The following is an 18051-nucleotide window of genomic DNA, read 5'->3' on the forward strand; positions in this document are numbered from 1 at the left end:
AAGCTCAAAGGCAGGTGACGAGAAGGAACAGGGAGTTTTTCAGGAGAATGAGAAGTTCAGTTTCCCTGGGGCATAACACTTACAAAAGAGGAATAGAGCCGATGACACTTGGAAAATAAGTTTAGGCCCCTTGTAGATTCCCCGAGAATATTCTCCTTTATTTGAATAAAAAGTCAGTCCTTAAGGTTTTCTTCGTTGTTTATTTGGTAACAACTAACACAGTAGCCATATTCTTTTTTAAAAAAACTCAGCCTTCTATTTTATTAAAAAAAAACCATGTACTTTGATTTTACTTTTATAAGCTTTAGAAAGGTATTCTCCCCCTTTACAACATTTTCTTCACATTTCTGGAACTGTCATTTCTTTCTCCGGCAGCACTTTCGGCCGCCGGAAGAGCAGCGGCCTATCTGCTCCTCCCTGGGCAGGCAGCTCAGCACGGCACAGCGGCCCCCGCGGATCCTGCAGTAGTACCTCTGCAGCGTGTTTATGAGGCCTCCGTCACCTGCAGCGGGAAACAGCACGCCGGGAGTGCCTTAGGAAGGCTTAGAGACAAGTCGAGGCTTCTGGAATTCCCAAATAACTCATCTGTTGCCTCTCTTTTATTCTTTTGTTTCCTTCTCCTTTGTCCTTTTTTTTTTTTTTTTTTTTTTTATAAAATCAAGAGGAAAGTAAAGGTAGAACTAAACCACCAATAGACAATGTTTCCATGGGCCACACTTAGCTGGCCCAAGCCACAGTGGCGTTGGGGACATGGCATGGTCCCCGTGCCCACCGCAGGAACAGGGAGGGCTGGGGACTGTGGGGGCCTCGGGTCCCTGCCACAGTCAGACTCCACCACTGCGCTTAGGAAAACGGGCGTCTGTGCTTCTGTCCTCAGACAAAATCAATCTTCCCTGTTGGTGTTAAGTTTTTTAATCTCTTTCTTCATGTTTCATTAACAGATATAACAGTCTTCCCATGGAGAAGAGAGCAAGAGGCAGGTTTTGGGTGCTAGTTAGTCTCTTAAGAGTGGAGCAGAGAAGACCAGGGATTGGGTAGTTTTCAGACCAGCTTTAAGGTTCTTGGTGATTCTAGTTGGGAAAAATCCACGGGGCCGCCCCGTTCCCACAGGAGGGACCCGTGTGGTCTCAGGCCATCTGGAGAGCACAGTCTGACTCTGGCTGTGTTACTGAGCTCTCCCTGCTCTCAGCCCTCCCGGCTCCCAGCCCCCTACCTGGAACGGGCATCAGAAACAGGATGAGCAGCGTGTACAGGAGGTAGTGGATCCTCATGGCCGACAGGCTTCTCCGCGAGCTGAGACTGGATGGGAAGGTGTGCTTGCTCACTTTATAAAGGTCCCAGCCGCAGGTGGAAGGAAGCGATGGCTGCCATTCTTGCAATAGTACAGTGATGACAATATGACATATTTCCTGATGTGTCATACCAGGGCCACTCACCACACAGAACACACCCACTCGCCTGGAGTCAGTAAGAACCCCATGGGCGAAGCAAGGGCTGTGGAAGCGTGGCTGTCCTGCCGTCCTCCGGGCCCCACGGCTTGCTCCTGTCTGGCCCAGATCCGGTTGTGGGTTAGGATAGGGTTCGGGTGGGCAAGACTGGCCTCCTTTTAGGGATGGTCTCGGGGCACGTGGCGAGGGGCCCACATGTCTGCGCTGTGGTACTGTGAAGCTTTCTGCCTCGTCCTACAACACTGGGAGAATGAGACCCTGCTGGGGCCCAAATCGGTCCAACCCTGGACATATTCAGTGTCTGGAAATAGGACTGGCTTTCAGGTAGGCAGGGAAGGGGGACAAATGAGCTGTCCTCAAGAGCCCCCGACCCCAGGGCCCTTGGCCTACGATGCAGTGCTATAGTTTGAGTGAAGCATGTCTTACTTTTCATTACTGGAAAACTACCGAATTTATGAATCAAGAAGCTGTTTAATTTTACTTTGTTAGAAAAGGAGAATGCTGGGCTGATCTATCCAGTGGACTGGCATCTGCCTCGGCCGCTGACACTCCTACCAGGGCTTCACATGGACAGTTGAGACCTCAAGTTCCTTTTGGCCCGTGGGCTTTTGAGGCAGCCCAGGGATCAGGGGAATTCCACTGGATATAGACTCAATGTTCAGAGGGTAAGCTGCTTAAAAAAAAAAAAAAAAAACCCTCAAATTATTAGATTTAAAGGTTAAGACGTCCAATCAGTGGGTTACATTTGCTGACAGACTATTTAATTGGGAACTGAAGTCACCATGACGTTGGCTGGCTGTTGCATCGTGTGGGTGCAATTATAACGGGTCCACCAGGGATGCGAAGTGCGTTAGTTCCAGGAATGCGTGTTCGGGATGCTGGTGCACCCATCACATGCAGCGAGCAAACTCCTCCTATAGGTAAGGACAAGTCCCCTCCTATAGGTAAGGACAAGTCCCCCGTGCTCAGCGTCGGCGGGGGTGGGGGAGTGAGATACAAAGAGAGACCCGTTCTGGCTCTTTCTCTCGAGAAGCTCCAGGTGGGTTCAGGCAGGTGGGCAAACGGTCAAAGAATAAATACAGCGTGGGCTCTGATAAGGGTTGTCATCACGGTTCGAGCGCAGGGCTGTGGAAATGTAAACGCAAGGTAATTCCTGCTAAGGGTGGGTTTCGATAAGCAGATATAAGAAAACTTGGGAGTTGTAGATGCTTCTTTCAAAATCTAACTTTCCTCTCAAGCCGAGGATTTGAGACAGAGCATTTGGAGGTATTTGTAAATGGAGGAAGGAGGTGAGTGCGGCCGGGATGGGTGTTGGCTTTGGGGCCGTACTGTGTCTTACACAGGCGAAGAACACAAGGGTGGGGTGGGGTGTTGCAGAGGATTGGGGCCAGCTCTCAGCCGGGGTGCAGGGCTGGAGTCATCAGACCGTGAGCTCGCTGGGGATGACTGGCCCTTCCCTCGGGCACACCTCCACAGGTGAGCCCTTGGTCCAACCTGCTCCTTCAGAACAGGGAGGCATTTCTAAAACATTACCACGGTTTCATAAGAGACTCCTTGCCAGCTAATTTGGACGCTGGGAATTGGGGATTGGGTGGTGACAGCCAACCTTTTCACGTCTGGGCACCCTCCTCACTCATAGAACTGATTTTGAGGGGTATTTCTGTGTTTTAAGAAAATTATAAAAGTAATGCATGTTTCTGGCAAAGCTTAAACAATAGTAAAGAGAAACTGTCCTTCACTTCTTCTTTGCCTCAGGGGACCACTAGTAACTGGGTTGTCCCCTTTTTGGCTCGCTATAACCCTTTTTTCATGTCAAACATGTTTGTGGCCTCTGAAGCGATACAGTTACACGTGTTGAGTCTCAGTGCTAACAAGAGCCCTGTCCTGCCACTGTCTGCCCCCGGGGGCTTGAGTCACAGGGCTCGGAAACGCAGACCCTGCAAACTGTTGTCTTTTTTATGTCAGACTTTTTTCTAATCATTTTTTAAAATTCTGTTTTTAAAACACGGAACAGACATTCGATTGATCTGAGCGTTTGGCTGAGAGGCGGAGCCACGTGGAAGACAAACACCAGGTTTGGAGCGCAATGCCCGGCCCTGTCGTTTATTACGTGGGTTTACCTGAGTAAATTATCTAAGCTCTTTGAGCACCTGGACCTCGGCAGTAAAGCACAGAGAACAATATACGTGCTGTTTAGCCCACAGAGAAAGCCCTGTGAGCTGGCGATGTGAAAGGGACTCGTAAACGGCTAATGACCACACACGTCACCCGGTGTGTCACCCACGTGACCCTCACGGAGGTGTCGGTAATGATATCAAGGTGGCTTAATGACTGTGGCGTGGGCTCCTAGCGTGGAATCCAGGATGTCACCTCTTCCCTTTGTGTTGACATAGTCCTACCGAAGAGACTCCTTGGGAATAAAAGCCACTTTTCCTTGCCAGCTAATTTGGGAGCCGGGGATTGGGGACCGGGCTGCCGCAGTCCCCACCTCCTTTGCTGCTGCACTAATCTTGCCATGACCACCGTTACGTACGTTCTAAAGGTAAAGGCAGGCACTGTCCCAGTTTTACAGACGAGGAACCCGGGGCTCGGAGAGGGTGCGTGCGGCGCCTTAGTAACCGGCCCGGTGTTCCCGCGTCTGCCCCCAGATCCCGCCCGTGCCTGCTTCTGTGCTGTGTAGGGAATGGACACCTCCAGCTGCCCTGCCCCCTGGGTGCCAGCAGACTGCCCAGCAGAGGCGCTGGCAGAAGGCAGGAGCCAAGGAGAAGCAAGGTGCTTCCCTGCCTGCACTTCAGCAGCTGCCCCCGCTGTGGCTCAGTTCCGGCCAGAAATCGTCGTCTCCCACAGTCCCAGCCCCCACAGCACGCCTGCAGCTTCTCCTGGGTGGTCGCAGGCAAGCGGTGGGACTATCACCTACTTCCCGCCCTTGTCCTGCCAGCCCTAGGAATGGCGGTGTCTTTCTGCTGCTGTGAATCTGAGGTGACTCACCATCCACTTTGTCTTCTCCACTCTCCTGTCCCCTCCTTAACCAGTTCCCTACGTTCACTTCCCCCCATTGAGATCACTAAGTTCATTTGTTTCCCCTCTGTCTGCACAGTCTAGCTCCAAATCCTCACACTACTAAAGTTCTGTTCATTCTCCCCCCCGGGGTGGCACTGCTGGGTTGTCATCGGCGAGAGTGATGCTTTGCTGCCCGCTGCCTCCTTGTGTTCTTGACCAATCTCTCAGGATCTAGCGTAAAGCGGGGTCTCTGGCATGTCCTGGAGTTGCCCGTCGCCGACGCTTGACTGCGGCTCCCTGTTTCCACGGTCTCACGACTGTGTGTGCTTGTGTGGTGGCCACACGTGTGAGGCAACTCCTCGCATTCTGACCTTCTCTTCGTCCTGTTATTTTTGCTTAATTACCTCTAAAAGAACATAAACAAGGAAACAGAAAAAACAATTCTCCTCGACTGTGGAACAATAGACTACCTTTCCTTCCAGAAAGTTAATAAACTGTCAGCCTTCGGTCTGAAACCCTCCCTGGGAGTGTTACGTGTTGCCATTGTTATCAGGTCTCCGCAGAGGTTTAAAATTCAACTCAGCGCCTTGCTTCACTCGCCCTGCTTTCTACATATTTCTTGATAGCACCTGAGCTATGACTCCAGCTGTAGAAGATACTGTCTTCCCTTTAAACCCAGGTCGGAGAAAGCTGCTGTACAACAGGGGGACGTGGACCAGGGATGCAGAGGTTTTATTCCACGCTGGGTAACGGAGTTGTCCGTCTCCACCGAGTCTTGTGGGCGGGGCTGACACTTTACGTTAACTGCAGGCAGCAAACTTTCTTGGCATTTTTGCATCTTGCGGGCAGGTACACGCATTGTAGGCCCTTTGGCTTCCTGCAAACACCTTTAAATTGTGAGCAGCCTATTTGATATTGTGGTTCAACTGCTGTACAAAGAAAAGGGAGAGAGCAAATGTCAACATAAAGGCAAGAAGAGGGTGTGTGAAGAGAGGAGAAGGGGGTGGGAGGGATACAGAGGCTGGGGGCTCAGGACGGTTTGGGGAACAGTGAATAGTCTAGTCTGGCCAAAGCCTAGTGGACAAGCGTGTGGACAAGTTTGCATTTGATTTAGCAGATACGTGGGGGCCACGCCACGAATGCATGAAATACTAGGCCTAACATTTATTTATTTATTTTTGAGACAGGATTTTGCTCTGTCACCCAGGCTGGAGTGCAGCGGCATCATCACAGCTCACTGTAACCTCAAACTCCTGGGCTCAAGCGACCCTCCAGCCTCAGCCTCCCGAGTAGCTGGGAGAGAAAGTTGTGCATACCATTAAGCCAATGAACCTAGTGGTTACTCTTTCAAAATTCTCTGTGTTTTATGGACCATTTACATAACCTACTTGCAAATAATGCCAGTCAGTGACTCTGGGAGCTTGGCCACTGTGGGACAGGCTATCAAAGCCCAGGGAGAGTCACCGGGACCCAGCTATTCTGCCCCACGCCGGTTCGCAGAGCAGCTCCACACAGTCCAGAGGGAAGAGGCTTCCGCCAAGGCGCTGCCTGCTTTCTCTGCTCGGGGACTGTGCCCAAATCCTGGTTCAAGGACTGGCGGGGAAGGCGGCCAGAGCACGACTCCTCAGTGATCTCACACTGACAGTCACTGAGACTCTGTGTTGGCCAAATGCTAACAGCCCCACCCCCAGATTTCTAGTCTTGTTTTCTCAATAGGAAAGATAACTTAATTTGAAGAGACGGTGTTTGAGGCGTCCTTTGGCTAAATCTACAAGGCTGCTTGTCAAGGCCTCCAGGCCCACCGTGTCCTGCTTGGGTGCAGTCATTCCCCAGTGTTGTGCAACTGGCCCCCCTAGTCCAGCGAGACTCAGCGTCGGCCCACCCGCGCCACCGATGACAGGCCACCCCACAGGACCCCACTCCCGGGGCCAGAGACACCGCTTAGCTTCGGGGAAAGCAGCACAGACTGGCAAAGTGATTCCACGTCCGTGTTCTGCACCAGCTGTCCCCAGAGAGCTCCTCCCGGCTCTTCCAGAGACCTCCTAGTTACCCTCCGTGACTTCCGTTCACGGAGCACCGTGCTTACCCCGTGTGGCCTGGGACAGTGCCACAAGAAGAGCAAGAAAAACGGAGAGAAACTGCATGGTGCGATGGAACCTCTGAGGACCCCAGGAGAGTGGAGTCAGAAGACGTGTTGTCCCCAGCGCTGGGCACTCAGGCGGCACCTACGGTGTGCAGAGCTGGAAGAAAAGCAAACAGATCACCGACGCTGGAAGGGAATAGGCCACTGGGTTTGCAGAATGAGCGTTCATGTTACAGTCAGGCCAGAGCTCGGAGGGCAGACTCTTTCCCTTGTGGATACAATCAAGTGCACTCCTGCCAAAAAAAAAAAAAAAAAAAAAAAAAAAAATGGTGTCCTGAATTAATACAGCTTTTTTTCTTTTTTCTTTCTTTCTTTTTTTTTTTTTTTTTTTTTGTTGTATTACCTGTTTTTCTTTGGGGACTTAGAGGATCTTGAAGGTATCCCTCTTAAGTAAGGAAACACTTGGATAGTTTAGAAAGCATAATTTAAAGATGAAGAAGACATACAGCCGGCTCTAAAAATCAGTCCTCGGTTTCACTGTTCCCCGGGTGGCCAGGCGGTGCGGCCAGGGTTAAAGGCAGATCAGTGCCATGATTCGAGGTCGCTGGGAACAGGCAGCATGTGCGCCAGAGCTGCTGCCTTTACTCACAGCCAGAGAAGAGGGAGAGTGCCCAGAGCCAGCCCCTTGCAGTGCATTCGTCCCCCAGGGCCAGCGGTCCCCTCCGTGGCCGAGGCTGGCGACGTTATTGGGAGCACCCACTTCCTGCTGCGGTGGAAGGAGCAGAGCCCTCCCGGGGGGTTGGGGTGTGCAGTGCAGGAAGCTGGGGGCAGGCTGAGGGCCGTGGGGACGTATGCTGGGGCTCGCAGAGGAGCTCACACTGAGTCTGAGCAGAGACAGGTGTTCCCAACCTAGGAGACCCGCCCTGCCCCGGCCACGTGGCTCCCAGCCCCGCAGGGAAGCCGCGAGCCCCCGGCCCACGTGGAGCAGCGCAGGCACCTGCCTTTCCCGCACTTCCCTCGCCACGTGCTTCACCTTAATGGGAGTGGAAACAGCTGGACCAGCTCTCTCCCAATTGTGCTTCCAGGTTCCCGTCTCTCCCTCAAGTTTTTGTAGTTCCACCTGTTCTTGGCTTTTCCTTTCTTGTTTCAGAGGGAGCTCTCCTTTCCCTGCCCCTTTCCCCGTGTGTGGGAGCTCAGGCTGCACACCGTGGGGCACTGCTGCCCTCCTGGTCCTCCGCACGGCTCTCGGCTCTCGCGCTCACCAATGTAACATTGTCATAGCAATGACAATGATGGTGATGGTGGTTATCTTCCCCCTCACCCTCACTGTCATCACAGCTGACATTTGTTGGGCACACACTATGCTCTGGGCACTGTGCTGAGCAATTTATATGCATTTATTTCATTCGAATCGTGCAATAGTTCAATCATGTTGATACAGTTTTCTGCACTTCACAGAGGAAGAAACAGACCGAGAGGCTGGATAAGGCACCCAGGCTCCTAACTTCACGTTAAATTCTTACTCCTGGGTCTCTTCTTGTGCCACAGGACCCTCTACGTGGTTATCTGTGCCTCTGTGCAGATACCACTTGCCCCATTTTCCTGCCTGATCTGTGTGTCCACTTGAAGACATTATCATCTCGGTAACACCTTGTACCTCACCCTCACCCCAGCTTGTATTCGGTCTTCTCCACTGCTGTAAATATCACTTCCACTTCCCAAACCGCTTGGCGACAGAGGCTGGAAACCAGCTTCCCTCTCATTCTTCTCTTTTCCTAATTGCTCAGATCCAGTCACTCACTGCAGCAGTTATTTCCACACAGCAGTTTGCACGGTCGGCAGCCCACACACCAGCTCCTCCTGGCCCCGAGCCCCCACCCCATGGAACGTGGCCCCTCCCTACGTGGCATCTGTGCAGAGCGTGTTTGCACCACTCGGAGCATTTGCCAAATTCCATGACGAATGCCGTGTACCTTCTGTGTACCTTCTGTGTACCTTCACCATCTTTAATAGATGTGTCTTCTCATTTGTGTCTTTATGTTAACAAGAAAGTAGACACTCAAGCCCTATGTTGCTTTTTACCCTCTGATTAATAGGAAATATTTCAAACTAGGATGTTCAGGACAAGTATCACAGAGAAGAAATCATTCCAGAAGATCAAGGAAGTGGAGAGAGCATCGGCAGGGAAAGCAAAGACTACAAAGGGTTTGCAGCAGGAGATCAATGTGAATGAATTTATGGTTTAACACAAAATTCACAGCGGATACCATATAGGGGATGGATTAGAGGGTCTGGAGACCAAAGGCCGATAGACTAAGAACGCAGGGCTGCTGTTGTTCCGTGAGAGCCACCAAGAGGGAACTAGGGGAGGACACAGGCCAGGGAGCCACCCATGTTCCGCTCAGGGGACAGGCAGACGGTGGTCTCACTAATGAGGATAATAAAAGCAGTGATGCCAGTGGGAGCTCAGGGAGACACGATCCAGGGAGAGAGAGGAACAGGCTTAAGATATGATACTTTTTTAACGGCTCAAACTAGTTCAGGAATTTCAAGGCTTAGCAGCCATGGGGAGCTGCACGCTTATTCCTGAACTTTCTAGAATCACACTCAAAAAGGTGGGCGCTGACTCTCCTGACTCTGAAGGGCAAAATCAAGAAGGGGATAAGTATGTAGAAAATCTTATAAGGCTGCCCTACAGACAGTTTCCTACCCACTTGTCAGCGATATTTTCACTCCAAGTAGAACGAAGCGCACAGCGGTGCCTTCCCTTCTGTTCACACTGTGAGGCTCTAATCGGACCCTAAAGTTCCCCGCCCTGTCCCCTGTCCGGGTGAAACTTACCATGCAGAACTCTTGCCACCAGCCCGCACAGTCTGCTGGCTGCATCTGTGGGCAGGGCTCTCAGGCTACAGGTGGCTCTTACAAAACAATCGTGAGGTCAGCTCATCAATGGGCAGGGAGCTGGGCTGGGGAGGTGATGTATCCAAGGGCAAGAGGTGAGACTCCAGGGAAACGTTTTTGGTTTTTTTTTTTTAACAAGGCTTCTGTCACTATCATTTAATCAGAACTTGTCATTGAAATGAACCTGTTGGCTGATGCTGCCGTAGGCCATGGGGAATTTTACACATAATGGCCGGCATCTATGGAGATATTATTACATACACAGCACTGTAGTTGTTGTTTTAACGCATTTTTTTTCCGACAAAAATAACGTGAGGTCCGTATTAGAATTTGCATTTTAAGAATAAGAAAAATGAAGCGAAGAGAAGTGAAATAACTTTCAAAAATTCAAATTTGGAGCCCAGGACAATCAGGCTCACGGATTATGCTAAAAAGCCAGTCTGTCATGTCAGGTTATTATAAATACAAATGTGTTCTATCCACCTGTTTGTCAAAGGTTTGGGGAGTGGGGTTTCCCAGTGGAAAGCGACGCCTGTATGTGGTGGAGAATGAATGGGAAGGGACCTGGAATGGAAGCCACCGGTCACCCACCTGACCCAGGCCGCAGAGCTACTTCTGTTTTGGGAACTTCCAGACAACTGTCTCGTGGGTTTTCATACCGTGACATTTACAGCGCCAGAGCACAGAGAGATATTCAATCAAATAATGATTTGTGTCTCTCTCTCTATCCCCTCTTCTGTATCTTTCAAAATAGTTTGTGATTGCGTGCGTCAGCAACTAGCAAACCTCTTCTGTCAAGGGCTGGATATTTTCAGGGTTTGCTGACCACATGGTTTCCGTTGCAACTACAACTCTGCAAGTGTAGTGCAAAGGCAATCACAAGCAATCTGTACACAAATGGCCATGGCTATGTTCCGATAAAACTTTATTCATAAGACTGGGTGGCACTTGGTTTTGGCCAGTGGGCCATAGTTTGCTGACCCTGGCCCGCATTTGTGAGACAGTGAGTGTGACAGGCAGAGCCCGTGACAGCCCTGTGATCCCACTTTTGTGAAATGCTGACATTCATGCCCCTGTGCAATTCACTCCTTTTGATTCTGGGCTGGCCTTCCTGATTAATTTCTGATAAATAGAATGTGGCAGAAGTGATGAGATGTCGCTTCTGAGATTAGGTCACGAAAAGACTGAGTCCAGTGCCGGCCGCTCGCTCTCTGGCTTGCTCTGAAGGAAGCCAGTGCCATGTTTTGGGCTGCTCTACAGAGAGGCCCCCATGGCAAGGAACTGAGGGGGTCTCCAGCCAACAGCTAGTGAGGAGCCAGGACTCTTGATCTAACGGCCTGTGGGGAGCTGACTCTTGCCAACAACCACGTGAGTGAGCTTTGGGAGGTGGGCCCTTCCCTTTGGAGCCTTCATATGAAAGTGCAGCCCTGGCTCCTTATTCCCTCTCACTGGTCTGGGCTCTAGGGAGCCACTGGAATGATGCTTGATCTTTTTTTGAGATCTTCCCTAAAGCAGAGAAAATGTGTTCTTTTATCATCCGGTTGTGTCTTAGGTCCAGGACACTGGCCACTTTTTGGCTCCATGCGCCCTTTGTGAAATGCTACTGTGTCTAGGATCTAAAACAAGTTCTGCTGCATGGGCTTCAGGGAGATCCTAGCTCAGAGCCTGGGCAGGACGCACATTTGGTTTGCTGCACTCTTATATTCTCCCCTCTCTCTGCCTCACGGCTACAGGCCCTCTTATGCCTCCCTCCACCTTTACAGAAAAGCACACACTCCCTTCTGTACACACATAGACACACTCACACACACAGGCTAAAACGCACATACAAACACATTAGTTTCATACCACTGTGGTCAGAAAAACATACTTGGTATAATTTCAATGTTCTTAAGTTCATTGACTTTTTTTTTTTTTTTTTTTTTTTTTTTGCCTAACATATGATCTATCCTGGGGAATATTCCGTGTGCACTTGAGAAGAATGTGTACCGTGCTGCTCTTGGATGGGATGTTAGTATATATCTGTTAGGTCCATTTGGTTTATAGTGTTGTTCAAGTTCACTATTTCCTTATTGATTTTCTTTCTGTGTGATCTACCCGAGGTTGAAAGTGGGGTATTGAATTCTCTCAATGTTATTGAACTGTTATCTATTTCTTCTTCCAGTTCTGCTAATATTTGCTTTACACATTTACAATTGTTTTATTCTCTTGATGAATTGACTCCTCTTATCATTATATAATAAGCTTATTTGTCTCTTGTTGCAGTTTTTGACTGAATATCTATCTTGTCTGCTCTCTCTGGTTACCATCTGCATGGCGTGTCTTTCCCACCCCTTCACGTTCAGCCGGTGTGAATCCTCCTACCTAAAGTGAGTCTCATGTAGGCAGCATATAGTTGGATCCTGCTTTTTACAAATCCATTCAGCTGTTCTACATCTTTTGATTGGAAAATTTAATCCATTTACATTCACGGTAATTTTTGATAGATAAGGACTTACTATTGCCATGTTGTTTTCTTACTGTTTGTAGCTCTTTTGTTTATAAAGTTGATGTACTATTTTTTCCTCTTTGTAAAGTTCAGATCTCAGAGTATATTTAAGAATATCACACCATTGACTAGTTGCTTGCTAATTCAATCTCAAAACTGCCAGTCTCCTTTAAGTCAGGCTGTGTGTATTTCATGCCATCCCGTGCGACAGCAAGCCAAAAATGTGTCAGTTCTCCAAAAGATATTGGAATCTCCTCTCCTATTTTGTGGAGGCAGAAAGGTCTGGGAGTGGAAATCAGTCCCCCCAGCCCCCTCTCCTCAGGCTCTGTCCTCTCTCACACAAGCAGGGGCATGTTGGGATTCCCTGGGATTTCTCCATATTTAAGGGACAACATCTTCCAAAGGGAAAAGAATTTTTCACTAAGAGATCTATGTGGGCTCTTCAGCCAAATAAATAAGAGAGCTGTTTCTTTCCCTAACCTGCATTTTCTTTGTTCTTGTCTGAAGGTCCTGACTTCTGCTCACCTTTTCCAGGAAGACAAAGCCATTTAATTGGCTCTAACTGGAAGAATCCAGCTTCAGCGCCTCCCGAGGTACAGAGAGAGGGTGACGGTGTGCCTGAATTATCCCAGCAGGCATGAGGCGGAGCAGGAAGAAACCAAATGCAAACTTCACCGAACAATGAGTTTCTAACTCTTGGGTAAGTGAGAAGCTTCTTAGTAACCAGGGAAATATTTCCTTCCTTGCTTTGGGTTAGGACTGTACAGTCCTCAAAACCTAACACCTGTCCTGGGGAGCGGTACGGATGTTCCACTCACAGGTGTCTGAGCCGATGAAACAGGCTCGTCTGGACTTACCCTGGCGAGCGTGCATGGGGGACAGCCTGGGGGTGCCCTCGAGCCCTCCCTGGACGAGGGGCCTCTCGGGGAGCCCAGCCCCTCCAGCCTGGTGTTCTCCAGAGCTCGGGCATCACCAGACACCAGGACTGTCCTGCCGCGGCTCCAGCCCGTTCAGCTAAATAGAAAGAGGAGCTGGACCAACACAGAGGCGTCCTCACTGCGGGGTGGGGGCCCAACAGTGGAGGGGAGACAGGAGGTGGATGAGGAAGGACAACTCAGAACACACACGAGGCCACTGGGAAAAGACGGGCTTTTTAAACAGCCTCAGCAAAGAGACTTTCCTTTTGGAATCCAGAGAGAGCATACATTTGCTGGGCTTTAAATTTTTGACCTTCTCCCATGATCTCTCCAGAAACTTCAGTAAAATGTGCTGTTGGTCCCGGACAGGACTGTGTAGGTGTGTGAGGGAGTTTGAGGGAGCTGTGGCCGGGGCAGGATCACTGTGGTCCCAGGGAGGGGACACCACCTGTGGCACGGAGGTGACCACAGCAGAGCCCCAGTGCGGGGGAAAGCGTGCGACCCTTGGGAGGGCGCAGGAGCCAAGCACATCGTCCAGGAGGAGCCACAGCTCTGCCCCTTGGGTGACGGCGCTCAGCTCTGGGTGCGTGGAGGTTGTAATCAGGCACCTTAGCAAAAACAGCCAAGGATCCGCCCCGACAGGGAGGCCAGATCCCTGTAGGAGGCACTTTGGCATAAAATGCAGCTTTTAAAAGCTGCAAGGATGGGACTGAGAACCACAGGATGGGGGAACACGATTCCTTCAGGGTGAGGGCACTCCTCTGGCTCCGAGACGCAAACCCTGCCTGGTGGCTGGTCACCGTCTCTGCACCCCGAGCTCCTCCCTGCAACCCCACGGTGACACCAGCAAAGTGAAATGTGAAGCTTTTCCAGTTCCTTTGGCTGCGCTCCCCGGTGACGTGGGCCACACCCCGCGTCAGACACTCGGTCCTGTGAGTCACCCTGACGCCGCCGTCAGCTGCTCCCGCAGGCGGGATTCCAGGGAGCCCAGTGGCTTCCGAGTGCTGGGAAAGGACCCGGCCCCTGCTCTGTCTCATGGCGGGAATTTGCATTCCTGGTGCCTCGATTGCCCTCCCCGTAATCCCAGTCACGCTGGAGTCTGCGGGGCTTTCCTCCCCTGGGGGGAGGACACGTGAGTCTTGTGGAAGGATCGGATTGGATAGGGAGACGCCACCTCTGGAGAGGAAGAGGATGGAGAAGCCCAGTGAGGCAGAAACGCTCCCTTCTCAGCCGTAGCGTTTTCCCTGTTGCCAGGGACTGGCTGACACCCCGGGCCCCCTGTGGGGAGCCTGAGGGTCCCGTTGCTCGCTGGCTGCTATCTGGAGCCCCCTGTGCTGCCTAACTCCGGGCCTCACAGCCCACGCTTCCCTCCACGGGTGCCCGCACCCCTGCTCCGGGTGCTGAGCCAACCGCCATGCAGCAGCGAGGACAGAGACCCTTTGGGCCTCCCCACATTTGGGGGATCTGGACTAGGTCACCCTTCCCGATGCAGCCACCGGGCTCGTTCTTAACTTCCCTCCTTCATGTCTTCCTCCCTCCCCCTTCTTCCTTCTTGCCACAAGTATGAAGTAGACTCAGAGCTAAACGTCCAAGGAAAGTTGGTGCCCAGGGTGCAGGCTCTGGGTGGTGCTCGAGTGTGAGGACAGCAGACAGCCTAGGCAGCCACGGGGTGACAGATGCCAGCTCCAGGTGGGGCCGTCTGCGAAGGAGGCACAGGAAGGCCAGAGCCACCTGCCGGCCTCAGGGTCACTTCCTGGAGAAAGTGCGGCCAACGTTGAGGCCGGGAGGGGGAGGAGGGGAAACGTGGGCAACAGGACACGGAAGGTACAAAATCTGGGACACAGACGAGCAGGTGAATGGAGGAATTTAACGCTCTGGCCGGTTGGAGATTAACAAGGTAACAATTTTGCTGGGGAGTTCAGCAGGGGCTTCCCTGCAAGGGTCTCGGAGGTGCTGTCGGGGTGTCTGGGGCAGGGAGGTGGTCAGATCGGGCTCCAGGACGCTCAGCCCGGCTGCCGGGGAGGGTGGAGCCCCAAGCCCATCATCAGGGACACTCCTGCCTCTCGGTGTCACCCGGCCTTGGTTTTGCTCTTAGGCCAAAGCTGGCTGCTGAATCCCTGCCCAGGGGCTGGGGCTTGGGTCTGCACTCCAGGACCCCCACATCCCACCGGCTTTGGGAGCCAGCGCTGACCCCATGGAGCTGAGCCGGCCTCATCAAGCGAGCAGTTCCCTCCTGCTTTCCCGCGCTGTGTGACGGGGGAGCCTGTAGCCCCTCAGGCCCGCGGGAGCCTGTGGCTCTCACACCTGAGCCCACGCTTCTCCACCCTGCGGCCCGTGTCGGGAGATGTTTGACTCAGGAGTCCCGAGATCTGAGAAGGTGGCAATTCAAGGCCTCAATCACGGGCTTAAACCAGAATGTCTGTGCCTCCAGCTCCTTCAAGGTTTTGAGTAAAAAAATATAGACGACGGGTTCAAACTTGTCCTTGGAATGTCACACAGCAGCAGGAGAAGCCTACTCGTGCCGACGTGGAACCAAGGGGTGGAGACGTCTGAAGGCACAGTCATTCCTCAGCTGCCCCTGGGCCCAGGGCTCTGACACAGCGAACGTCCCAGCTTCTGGGACATCTCATCAGACCCCCGCCTGCCTCCTTTCCCGTAGGACTGGCAGGGGTCCCACACCTTAGTCTTAGGGCAGCTCTTAAATGCCTTCAGGTGGCTTTCCGGGGGCTGTAGCAGCAAAAAGCCCAGAACTCATTTCCTGCCTTGCCCCAGTCCAGAAATATGTGAGACTTGGCAGAAACTCCAAATTCCTTTCACGTATTTCCAGCGAAAGGAGGAGAAGAACAGGCGGCTTCCAGCCCCTTCCTGCCACTCTGTTGGCTGCCCGGGGCAGGTTTCTCAGCTTGGGTGTGTTTCCACTTCCTTGTCTCTACAATATACACGGCAGACCACGTATACAACGTGAAAAGCAATTTGTAATATGTGGTCTTCTGACCTTGGGAACACCATGACCCTCACAATCACTATTTATTAGGAACTGCAGAGCTAGCAGGGACATTGTGAGTGGACACCTCACCTCCGATATTTCATGGAAGGAAAGTGGGCCAGGCTGGGCCGTCTGGGTCCACCGTCGACCTGCCACGTGACCGCAGGCAAGCCTCTTGAGCCTTCAGAAAGACGTAGTAAAAGTCTCTGCTGACTCCCTGGCAGGCGTGAGCAGAGCTTCCTTACGTAGAAGCTGTGTGGCTCTGGGTGAGTGACCCCACGTCTCTGAGCCTCAGGCGTCCACCTGTGCTCTGGGTGTCTTCGTGCCATTCCATAGATCAGCTGCGATACATGCGTGGGGAATGCTGAGCGCAGAGGCTGGAGTGGAGACGGCATTCAGTGGGCACCAGGTAGCTGGTAGAGCTGGTGTTGCTGGCATAGCTTCAGAGCATGCCAGGCCCCTGGGAGTTTAGTGCCTGAATTCATCTGCACCTGGGCGCTGGGCAGGCCTAGTCTGAGCTCTGCCGCACCCGGGCCCTGTGCTGTGCCGATGATCTTAGAGCATCCCAGGGGCCCCCCTGGGCAGCCACGGGGACCACCAAGCCCTCAGTGACCCGTCTGTGGGGCAGGCGATTCCCCCATGTGCATCCTCAGACCCCCCAGCTGGCATGGGCACGTGTTTCCCTGCAGGTGAGACGTGTGACTGAGCCTCCACTGGAGTCCCCTGCAGAGCAGCCTGTGGGTGACCTGACGCACACCCAGCGCCCCCCGGAGGAGCTCTGGCAGCAGCGAGTTGCTCCGGCCTCCGGCCACCCTGAGGACTCTCTGCCTGCGGCTGGAGCTGCTTCTCTACAGAGAGGGAGGCAGCCGAGGGCCATGAGTGGGCCTCTGAGTGTCCGGGGCTCTCAGTGTCCTTGGGTGAGCAATAGATGATCGTGGTAAACCAGGTTCCTTCCAAGAAAAGGACATTATTTGTGTTACAGGGAGGGGGGTTCTGAAGGCAGTTCCCAAAGAGGAATTTTAATGTTTTGAGCTATTGCAGCATCATTATTAAAGCACATGGGCTGTGGTCCCCCAAGAGGAACACCTCAAGGGGTTTTCTTGTTTGTTTTGTTAAAATCCCACCTCACCCCTGCATTGCTGCAGTTCCTCAGCAGAGAGCGGCGCTTCCGACGGTGGGCGCTCGCCTGGCAGAGCTGTGCTGCCCGACTGCGCCCGGGCTGAGGTGCGAGGCGCGGGGCTTGGCTTGGGGGCGTTCCCGATGGGATTAGCACGCTGCCTCCCCCACAGTGCTGCCGTGGGGTGGGACCAGGCAGCAATAAATCACCTTCAGAGACAAGACCTCGCCTTTCGGTGCAGCCTGTGTCTGCATTCAAGCATTCCAGGCGGTGGGGAGGACGGGACTGGCTGCCCACATCTGAAGAGCCCCGAGGAACTCTAAAAGCCGACAGATGTTGAGATTGTTGGTGGGGACTGGTTCATGCACGGGGGGTTTAAAAACCCTTTCAGGCCACAATTGCATAGTGAGGCGCCTTGTGTAAATGTGGACACGTGTGTGCATGCGTGTGTTTAGATCACTAAGTTCCACCACCCACATGGTATTCACATGCGGTATGTGCTATTTCCACATTGAAAAACGATCTCAAATCACTTTTGCTATGTCTTACTTGAATCAAGCAGATTCAACATTAGATAATAAAATGAATCACCCATATGGTCCTAACACTCTGGTTCACACGGAATTTTATGTGTGCTTTGTCGTTCTAAATCAACGAACACAAAATTCACGTCCAAATAGCCACGGAGGGGCCCAAGGCTCCGTGAGGCCGACCAGGTTTGCAGATTCAGGACAAGGACTCAGGCGTGTGATTCCTGGTCCAGGGCTCTTTCCATGACACCGGGTGGCCCATCAGAGAGGATGGTTTTGTTAGATGACCTTCTGGGTCCCTTTCTGTCTATGATTCCACGAGGGAGGGACAGAGGACGGCACCTGTGATGCCGTCAGAGGGGAAGCCTCGGGTGCAGGCTCAGGGTCCAGGTGGGCACCGCACGGCTCCCCCAGCCCTCGCTCTGCCAGGTCTGTGCTGCCCCCCTGCAAGCAGTTGGTGAGTGGGCTCCGTGCTCTGTGTGAGGCCGCGTAAGCCAGGAGACCTGACGAGGGCTCTGTCCCCCGTTCTGGCTGGATTTTAGAGGCGAGAGCCCCAGGGGGAAGGGGAGTGGCTGGAATGA

At 52.5% G+C, this 18051-nt stretch overlaps 1 protein-coding gene across 1 annotated transcript; it reads right to left on the reverse strand.

The window, feature by feature from the left end:
• Nucleotides 1–356: 356 nt before the first annotated feature.
• Nucleotides 357–1271, reverse strand: LOC138393690 (beta-defensin 103A). The gene is made up of 2 exons (XM_069485070.1): nt 1214–1271; nt 357–502 (listed from the first exon to the last, which is right to left on the reverse strand). The coding sequence occupies exons 1-2, from the start codon at nt 1269–1271 to the stop codon at nt 357–359; spliced, it is 204 nt and encodes a 67-aa protein (XP_069341171.1).
• Between the last annotated feature and the right edge of the window lie 16780 nt (nt 1272–18051).

The sequence above is a fragment of the Eulemur rufifrons genome, chromosome 12 (assembly GCF_041146395.1).
Source record: "Eulemur rufifrons isolate Redbay chromosome 12, OSU_ERuf_1, whole genome shotgun sequence".
Taxonomy (NCBI): Eukaryota; Metazoa; Chordata; class Mammalia; order Primates; family Lemuridae; genus Eulemur; species Eulemur rufifrons.